This window comes from Pinus tabuliformis, chromosome 2_2, assembly GCF_031772625.1.
Source record: "Pinus tabuliformis cultivar Carrire ecotype Pingquan chromosome 2_2, CPIR1, whole genome shotgun sequence".
Taxonomy (NCBI): Eukaryota; Viridiplantae; Streptophyta; class Pinopsida; order Pinales; family Pinaceae; genus Pinus; species Pinus tabuliformis.
The window spans coordinates 48,550,821-48,561,640 of NC_142300.1; the positions used below are offsets into that span (position 1 = coordinate 48,550,821).

Sequence of the window (10,820 nt, forward strand, 5' to 3'; positions counted from 1 at the left end):
AGAAATTGAGGTATCAAAAAAGAAACATAAAGACCTCGAAGATATGTTATATAATGTGTCAAAAGAAAAAGACAATGAAATTTTGCGTCTAAGTGACCATGGTAAAAAATTACTTGCAAAGGTGAAGAAGTCCAAAGATGCAAAGAAAAAATTAGAAAAAAGAAAGAATGTCTCGAGAAGAAATTCAATGAGAATCTATCGAAAAAGGAAGAAGAAAATTTGCACTTAAAAACCCTTAATCTGAGATTAATAGAACAAATTAGATATTTAAAACTTGAAAAGCTTGAACGTCAAACACTGAGAATAATGCTGATGAATAAAAAATCGAAGAACTCTTACGACTCCGAAATCATAAACAAAGTCTACTCACTCAAATTAAGAAACTTAAAAATGATAAGAAATCATCGAACAAATTTGAAGAACTTATCGCAAAAGAAGCATCAAATTCTTCGGACATAACAATCCAAGTTGAAGAAAAAAGAACGAATATTGATCCGGTCAATATCAGAACTCAAGAAGATGACAAACCAATTGAAGCAAAAACATATTAAGATGTTGCAGTTTAGACAATGAAAATTCCAAGTGAAGATTTTGTAACCAACTCAATAACATGAGTGCCTGAAGTACATTAAGAAATTGCCATATGCATGATAAGGGAAAGTCAAATCACAAGAACTCCATATCGACATCCAAACCATAAAAGCAGACATCTCAACTAGTGTGCAGATCCATAACATTCAGACTAGAAACAAATGACTTATGCTCTAGAGAATGTCGATGTCACCACAATTTAATCTTGTGATAAAAATCCATCTCAAATTTCCAGTACCGCAAGATTCTCCAGAAGATTGATTTAGGATGGTCAAATCCTTTCTTAGTTTGACAATTTTATTTATCACTCCGAGGATCCTATCATCTTGTATCAACAGATATGAAAACTCCAAGAATTCAGAAGGATGCAGACAAATTACAAGACAAAGAAGCAAATGATACACTTTCTCATTAGTAAGATTTGAGGGAAAAGATTTTCTAAAAGGGAAGACAATGTTATGAATAAAATACATAAAGATAATATAAATTATATAAATAATAATATTTATAAATAATGACAATAATTAGTTATGAAGAGGCATGTCTCTATGGACTGACCGTTTGTGAAAGGGCACCTCCCTAGGTATATAAGCGGGCCCTTATTTGTAACAACTCTATTGTCTCATATATTTTCTGTATCCATATATATATATATATATATATATATATATTATCCTACTAAGTTACCAAAAACGTCAGCCTGAACTGGTAGAAATGTTGTTTCGAGTTTTCGAAACAGAAACATATATGATATGCGTAAGATCCGCCTTCAAAACGTTTTTGAGCCTGTTGTCGCACAAAGTGTCTAGGGACCGCGACAACGCTCAGAGTAAGGGCTGTCACTCTTGATCCTTACTCCATTTAGACTCTCTCCTAGGCAAGTCAAGGGGGGTAGTCCTTGAGGTAAATGGATGAGAAAACCTATGGAACACGGGCTCTAGGAGATTTTAATGATGGACAACTTGATGAATGTAAACGAATCTTGATTAACTTAGATGAATAGATTAAGCACTATTGTAACCAAGACACGCCCACAAGATATAAATAGTTATAGACCAGTGCCTTCAATTTGAATTAACCATAGACAGAGTAAAACAAGTTATCCAGAATAATTTTCCAATATGTGAGGAATAATGACAATCATGAATAATAAATATAAACGCCCAAAACTATATCACGCAAGATATTCCAGATTTAAAATAATTTTCACTTAATGACCCAAATCTAGATTCAATTAACTTTCTCAGACAATAAATGTTTATCGCACCTTGACCATAGAGAAAAAACGCATTTAATCACCAGATAATACTAAGGAACTTCAAATTTAAAATTTAATTATTCCTTAGGCAATAATTTTTAATGGTAACTGAAGAAATTAAAATCTTTTAATGCGACGAAAAAATGAATCAAAGGGTTAAAAATAAAAATTTTAATGGGCCATAGGCCACATTAATTTTTTTTAATGTTAAACCGCAAATCCCTTTTGTTTTATTTTGAACTCCTTAGTCACCAAATCTTTTTAGATTTTTTTTTTAATCGTTTAAAATTTTTTAATTTTGAGAATTTTAAATTTTTTAGGTTTTTTAAATGTTTTAATTTTTTAAGATTTTTAGATTTATTAATATTTTAGATTTTTTAAGTATTTTATATTTTTTAGGATTTTAGATTTTTTAAATGTTTTTAAATGAATTTAAATGTTTTAGAATTTTTTTTGAAATCAAAACTAAAATCATAAAATCAAAAAAATAAACAAATGAATCTAAATTCTACGTATATCAGTGTTGCGAAAATCGTTATCGGGGTAATATTGGCGAGGGAAAAAATCGAGAATGGAAAAAATCGTAAAAATCGGGAAAAAATCAGCAAATACAATTTTATTTTATTTTTTCAATTTTTGTAATATCTAAAGCATCTACAACATAAAATAAATACATTGACACATAAATATGATAAAAGAACTAATATATAACATGTGTAATATCATTTTTAGTGCTACATCACACATAACAGTGAATCATGTCTTGAATAGTAAGTCCCCACCCTTGAGTCCCAACTCAGCCTCAAAATATCAACAAAAATTATAATAATGTATCTCATATCATGAGTCATAATGTCATATACAATGAAATGAACCAAATAACTAAAGTTTAATACTATCGATTTCCTCTGCCCCTCTTGTGAGAAAATGCAATAGCTTTCCCTTTCCCTCTAGATGTAGATGCCGGTGGACTTGGTAGTGGACTTTGCTGTGCTCTAGAACCTAAAGAAGTATGAGCTAGAGGAGGTAGACCATGTCCTCTATTGGTGGCAAGGGTAGCTTGGGTAGGTGGTGTCACTCCTTCAACTAGTTACTTGATTTTACTCTAGGACTGGAAATAGCAAATTTGCAATTATTCTTAAGAGATAAAATGCAATTTGTTAAACCAATCCTAAAATAGGTAAGGAAAGTAGAGGGTGATACCACTAATCCAGTGGATCTAAGTAGATGCACTAATTTAGTGGATCTAAGTAGCTAGCCTTTCCATGTAAATGAATCAACACTAACTCCAAGTTTGAAGCACCAAAATATTAGCCAAACATGAAAAAGAAAGTCTCCAAGAAATCCCGAAAAATCATTTTATGCTTGAGTATTCAACAAATGCTCTCTCAAATATCCAACCAACAACAAAAATAGCCAAAAAGGGGGAGCCTCTTATATAGAGTTCTAGGCTCAACAACCCTCTCAATAAAATAACAACAAAAATAGCCAAAAGGGGGAGCCTCTTATATAGAGTTCTAGGCTCAACAACCCTCTCAATAAAATAAGAATGTTCTTGGTTAAAATCCTAGATCTAGTGTAGGAGAACATAAACAACCATTAAAAGCCTTATAAAAGAATTCATTTTTTTCCTTATAAAACCCGTTGTCCGCCACCCCCACGATAATATCAGATCGAGTCGCGATTATTACGAACTTATCGTGATAATTTGAAGTTAGCGAGATAATTTTGCGATTTTTTGAGATTTTTTTCTTTTCGTAGTAATCGGGCGATAATATTGGCATTTTCAAAAACTCACGATTTTTTATTTTTATCGCGATAATATCGCGATTTTCGCAACACTGACGTATATACATATAACATAAAAGAAATAAAAACAAACTAACCCAAAGTATGTAAATAAAAACTAACGTCTAGACTAACCTAAACCCTAACCAAATACAAAAGAACTAACCTAAACATAATGCATTCATAAAAAAATCGAAGTGTTTTTTTTTGTTGTTGCCGCTGTGCAGGTGAGACGGAGGGAGAAAGCTCGACGACGGAGAGGGAAAACGAGAGGTTGGAATGCGGATGCAGGTTAAGGAGCAGCGTGAATGTGAATGGAGGATGGAGCTAGGGACGCGGACAAGATTGATAGCGTTTGCGGAATGGAGCGAGGCCCTGGGAGATGTGGGGTTATGGAAAACATGAGGATTTTTTGCACACTGCGAGCTTTGCGTGAAAGGAATGGAGCTGCGAAGGAAGGGATAAAGCAGCGGATGGAGAAAGGCACGGGGCAACAGATTTGAAAGGCTTCACGTAGATGTAAAGGGTAGCATGCAAGGGGAAGCGTGAGGACTGATCTGTAGGTAATGAAGGATGAGCGAAGAGCTGAGGAAACGCTGATGGGCAGAGCGAGATGGGTAAGTCGAAGAAGAATGGACGGACAGGCAGATTCGAAGGGATGGAGCTACGTAGATGGGAGGAAGGGTTTGCTGCGTTGAGGAGTAGCGTAGGCAGCTACAGGGCAGCGGGATGAAGGCAGATGGGTAGTTTTTTGGAGGTTTAAGAGCAACAAGGGCTGCAGGGATTTCTTTAAAAAAATTTAAATTTTTAGCAAGAAGAAAAAAAAGTAGACAGTGCTGCTAGGCAAAGAACAACAACCTTAAGAAACCCAAAGCAAACCCAAAAAAATCAAACCCTCATCAATATATTTTTATGGCTCATATTTATCAGTGAAACCCTTGAAATTTTCTCCGAATCTGAAAATAAATAAATTTAAACCCTTGGACTGCAAAATCTGGATATGATCCCTGCAAAAAATGATGCTGATGAACACCCCAGAGATACAAATCTTACCCTCCAGGGCCTAGATCTGGACTCTGCATAGTTTTCTTCTTCAGATTTATAGTTGCAAGATGACAATAAAACACCTAAACGATATATACAGAAACCCAAGAAAAACCCAAGTCAGAAAACCAAAAATAATTTTACAGATCTATGTACATAAATGGCAGATCTATCAGATCTAGGGAGTGTGAGTCTAACTTCGCTCCCAAATTTGATGATTTGAGGCTCTTAACAACCAAATCTATCGATTTAAAAAAAAGAAAAAAAAAAGAAAAAAAGAAGAGGAAGAAGAAGAAAGAAAGAAAGAAAAAAAAATAAAATTGAATTTTAAAGGAGGTACTGAGCTCAAAACCCTTCATGCATCACCCACAAAAAATATCTTATGATAAGCCCGGGATCAAGTTTAAGCTAGGCTCTTCAGAAAACACAGATCGGGAGTTCGCTGGTTCAACTGAGAACTTCCCTGAACGTGCGATGATCTAAAAATCAAGACTTTCCAGCAAAACTCAATTCAACCATCAACATAGAGCAAGAAAACGATAATAAAATTCAGACTTAATAGAGATAACTGTTATTGTATTCAAAACTTAAATTATCATTCAAACCCCTGCGGTTGAGAAAGATACCTGTACTCGAATTGCTCTTTAGAAAGCTATCATCAATGGCTAAAAAGAAATCTATGCATGAAAATGACACATCTTACAGTGTTTCCACGGAGAGTAACACCAATAGAAATTAACCCCAAAGTCTTTCTTTATTGCTCATAAAAAGATTACAAGAGAGCTTTTCTCTTAGTACACGATCCAGAGATCGAATGAACTGATTGACAAATGACTTCCTATTTAAAGATAAATCCTCCAACGGCTAGTTCAAGTGATTCTCGTCAAAGCAATCTCGACTGTTGATGAGGATTAAATTTTTTTTTAATCTTATCCATCGAAATTTTAAATTATTGAGGAAATTCGAAATTTTTAATTAAATGCATTTTAATTAATTCAAAAATTATTTTTTTGAATTAATTTCCTCAAAATTTTGACTTTGACTTAACCCTAGGGGCCAAAGGCTTAAAATTTAGCAAAATAATTAATTTCCCTTAGTCCCCGGACCTCTTAAACATTAATTTTTTAAGGACCAACAAATTTTGCCTTTGGAGAATTTAAATTTATCTAGGACCTAGAATTAATCAAATTTCTAGCTTAGGATTTTAATTAATTTTGGCCAGAAAATTTAATTAATTAACCTATGAGGGGACAAATTATTTTTTTAACCCTTAAGGCACTTTACATCATGATTTTTACAATTTTTACATCTCAAAGGGGAAAATCCATTTGCAAAAGACCCTCACAGATTACCAGTTCCGCGACATAAATATAATCTAGCAGATCAAGCAATTTGTAATAAAATAATCTAACCAAATCGTTAGGATTATTCCCAAATCACTTTTACATAGACTCAATCTAGAACACTAGGATTCCCTTAAGATCCCAGTGACAAAATCCATTCCGGCTTTGGGGTAAGGTTGAAGGAAAACTCTGCGGACTATCCAAGAATAGATCAGTGAGGCAAAAAACTTCCCAGAATGTAGATCGTCACTAGAAAAGTAGGTTTACCTAGGTAATTACATACACGACACGGATATGTTGAGATTATTTACATTATACACATGCAGAATGGGTTTACATTATAAGATGATCACGCTGATGATGATCGCTGGACGACACGAACATGTCGATCAGGTGTCATCCCTGTTGCAAAAAAGGCGGGGTACTACTATGGGTCGTTGACACGTAGTGGTCAACAGAGTCATTTCAAGAAATTGGAAATGCTAGGTCCCAGAATGGAAATGTTATAACCTTTTTTTAATTTTTTTTGCATCTGTTTCTGGATCCAAAAAGACAATGAAGTACCTAACCCGTCACAATGAATCTGTACTCGCCGGGTGGTGTATGAATTTGCAGACTTGCAATCTTAGATAGAGAAAAAGGTATAAATGGTCGCGCTCAAAATGAAGGACGAGATGGAAGAAGCAGGTGGCGCATCTTTCCTTACATAGTTTAATTGATTTTTTTTTTTAGTTTAGGGAGGGGTTCGCATTTACTATATACACAGCAATCCAGAGCATCATTGCTGCCTCTCTGTAGGGTCGCCTTTAATATTCTCAAGTGGATGGGTGCCAGAAACAATTGGTTCCTATTCCAAGCAAACACCCACCAACACCCCTGCCACCTATTTAACTGCCCAATGGAATAAACTGCAACAAGTCAGGCCAACTGCCCAAGCTAATCTCCAACGTACATTTTGGACTGAAGTTCAATGCCTCATACATTAACGTCGTATCACATGACCGCTCTTTATATCTTATGCTATAAGCCAAAGGATTCTCAGCATTGTAGCATTCTCCGCGTTGGAGCATAAATAAAAAAGGGAAGCACTTGGCACTTGCCTGCCAGCAAAGCTGCATAAGGAAAAGTGAGTTAAAATATATATGTTAAATATTATATACATTATGCTTTTTTTATATATAATATAAAGTAATGCATGTTAAAAACATATATAGGGAGCATTATATATTATATTATTTTAATGTGTTGTTATTAATTAATAGATTATATAATTATTAAATTTTAATATATATATATATATATATATATATACCAACATAATGACGAAATGGAGTTTTGTGAATGGTAATACAAAATTTTTAATATATATACCATTTCCTTGCCGTATTGTATCCATTTTTTTTGGAAATTTGCCGTATCTGTTTCAAACCCCGTATCTGTATCCATTCCCGTATCTGTTTCAGTGCAACTTAATTATCCTATGATGGATATTTACATACACCAAATATTCCGAGTATTCCGCTGCGTATACAAACTGTGTTTGTAACACCATCCTAGCTGACATTTGGTTGATCCAAATTAGTTGCAAAGAGTGTGTTTGTTTGCTGTTGCTTTCCTTTGGAGAAAGGTGATGCACAACTTTTCAAGAAAACAATTCCCACCTAAGGTTTTGAGAGAATCTTAAGGGCATTCAAAAATGTTTTGGTGCTCCATGTCAAAGCTAAATTGATGTATACAGTATGCTTCCCTACTATCCTCACCTAAGGCATTCTTCCTCCTACAGGTCCTCACCTACATGTCCCTGTTTGCTTTGCATTGCACTTCCTAGGTCGTCTTCTTGCCTTTGACACCTTGGTTTTCAGGATGTTCATAGTGTGTTTAGTTACTTCTGGTTGCTGATGTTGATTTGCACCTGTTTTCCAAACACAGCTTCAGACTCGTTGATACAGAACTTCTGTTGGGCCCCAGATGGCTTGTGGACTGGAGCTTCCAAATGTGAGTTGAAACTCTTTCCCATGTCTCACTAGTGCTAATCCTTAGCCTATCTGCTTTCATCGACACTTCAATTCCCTGTCTCACTTTGTCCTTTGTTGACACTGAGCTGCTGACAGTGTGACACTTGATCATTTAGCTTGATTTCATCACTGCCTTTATCATCGTAACTGTTCAGCTGACAGCCTGCTGCTACCACGCTGTCAAACTTCAAAGATTGTGGGTTGCCCCAATCACACTCATTTCTCGTTGGGATTATGGATCAGTGTGATCTAGGTTGAGCCCCTAAATCACCTTTATTTCTTCTATGGATGCCTAGGATGCATGCAAGTTCATTTCACTACATGTTCTAACCAATTCTGACAGAAATTTGCAGGTTTGCTCTTTTGTTTTGCTATTAAATTGGTCTGCTGCCTGCTAATTTTAGTTTATTATCCCTCAATTTACTGTATGTGAGTGAAGTCATCTATTACTTGCGTTTCTGAATGAGTCTGCCTTGTAAACAATACTTGCATTCTTCAAGTTACCTTCTTTTAAAGGGTTGGTTTGGGTATCAAAAGTAATTGGCACATAGTGGCTCAGAAATATGGATACTAGTTATTATCTCTTTGTTATCAAGTGATTTGTTTTCATCGTATCATTGTCAATTCCATTATGTTGAGAAGTGTGAAAGTATAGAAGATCTTCTAAGTTCATATTAAATTTTGGAACCCTCTGGAATTTATAAACGATAAATATATGTTAATAGTCCTTTTTGAATAAATGAAACTCCTTCGTCAAAGAATTTAAATAGCTGGTATAATGAGTATGGTACCACTTATTTGCTAAAATGGTTGTTGAAAGTGGCATGTTAACTGGTATATAGAAGGTAGTGACATCGATGCATTTTATCTATTTCTTCCCATGAACTGGTTGAAAATACTTTTTAAGTTAGTGGGTTTGTGTGTTTTCTTAAAAGCTACCTTAACAGTTGGGAATATGTTTGATAATGCAATACAGAAATATACCATCTGCAGTGTTCACTCAACCTCCAATTGGAACAGTTGGTCTCAGCGAACAACAGGCATGTAATTATTCGTGTTTTCTATGAAATGTTTTTTCTGTGAATCTTGATGTTAACGTTTTAGAATAGGTAGAGTTATATTTGAATTTTATTCTGTTACACTTGTTTAATTGCTTACATTACATATTAAAAATTTGGGCATACATTTTTGACTTGAACCACGACTTTTTTCCAGTCGACCTTAAAGTTTTCCTAATGCCATTTTCGTGGATTCCATTTTTTGTCTTGACATATTCATTCATGCATTTCATTACAGGCAATCGATCAATATAAAGACATTGATGTTTACACAGCTAGCTTTCGACCTATGAAAGCAACATTATCAGGCCTTCCTGATCGAATTTTTATGAAATTAATTGTGTGCGCAAGAACAAGCAAGGTTGTAGGAGTTCACATGTGTGGGGATGACACACCTGAGATTTTACAGGTATTCGTGATGCTCCGGTCCACATATCTCCGTATTGTTTTCTTTCTACTATTATTGCAGTTGCTTTTTTCTTTGGTTGTGAAATTTGTATTGTATTTAACATTGACCTAATTCACATTTAATTCCTTGTTTATGAATTCCAACAAAACATTCCAGGGAGTTGCAATAGCTGTGAAAGCTGGCTTAACAAAAGCAGATTTTGATGCAACGGTTGGAATTCATCCCACAGCAGCAGAAGAGTTGGTAACCATGCGAATTCCTACTCGAAGAATTCGTCAAAGTGATGCTCATGCTGAGGTATGATTTCTCCTTGCATGAATGCTTTTTGTCCTCGCTGTTTCTGAGCATGCATTAGGTTTGAGAAGAACATACAGCTTGTTATTTTCAAGTATTTTAATTTTTTATACATGCGCAGATATTTAACATCAGCTTGCAACTGTAATTTCACACTTGGCCACAGTCAGGATGTTTATGCTTGTCCGAAAGCATTTCCTTTATAATTGATGGTTTAACCATGCAGGTAGAAGGAATGTCTACGGCTTCAACACCTGGAAGCAGCTGAGGGTGGTTTGGAACTGCTAAGATGACGATAACTATTCCCGTATGCAAATTCTGTATGTTATCTACAAGATGGATTTTGTCAGTCTTGTTTCATTAGACCGTATCGATAGATCCATCTTTTGGCACTTTACCTATCAATCTGAAGCATTTTAGAAGTCGGGGTGCAAATAACCATATATTCCATTATTGTCATGTATTAGGTCTTCCAATCTGATAATTTCAAAAGTTGTCTCTTCATATGTGATAGTCTTTTTTGATTTTATTTATGTAATTAGTCCTGAATTTTTTTAGGCGGGATATTGTATTATTTGAGAGGATGAATACCATGCTTCATGGAGACATATTCCACATTTTTCTGTTTATGTTTGGAGGTCACATTTTCCTAAGTAGTACTTTCCCATGAATCATTCACCAATGTGTTGCATCTAACCCGAGCTAGCATAATGTTTCTCAAACAATAATATGTGAATAATCGTTATATTATAAAACATCTCAGGGCCAATTGTTTCATAATTATTTCCAACTGAAGAGTGGGGGCAATGCAATTTCCACCTGAAATGTTTGAGCGTAATGATCACGTGCACTCACGCGATTTGATTTGGTTATTGTATAGAGTTTGGTTACCGCTCATTGTCCTTGTTTGGTTGCAAGTATTTCACTAGTGGACATGAAAATCAGATCGAAACAATTTAAGCAAAGTTTCTTTGTATTCATTTATTAAACTATTGCCAATGAGAAGAACGGTTGTTATTT

General features: G+C 34.8%; 1 protein-coding gene across 1 annotated transcript in view; it reads left to right on the forward strand.

Annotated features, from left to right (window-relative positions):
* Positions 1 to 10,453, forward strand: part of LOC149191419 (glutathione reductase, chloroplastic-like) — a 48,735-nt gene extending 38,282 nt beyond the window's left edge. The window contains exons 5-8 of the mRNA XM_089404253.1: positions 9,016 to 9,079; positions 9,336 to 9,506; positions 9,663 to 9,803; positions 10,027 to 10,453. Coding sequence (XP_089260379.1) covers positions 9,016 to 9,079; positions 9,336 to 9,506; positions 9,663 to 9,803; positions 10,027 to 10,068 — 418 coding nt within the window. The 3' untranslated portion in view covers positions 10,069 to 10,453. The remainder of the gene's footprint in view (positions 1 to 9,015; positions 9,080 to 9,335; positions 9,507 to 9,662; positions 9,804 to 10,026) is intronic.
* The last annotated feature ends 367 nt before the right edge of the window (positions 10,454 to 10,820 follow it).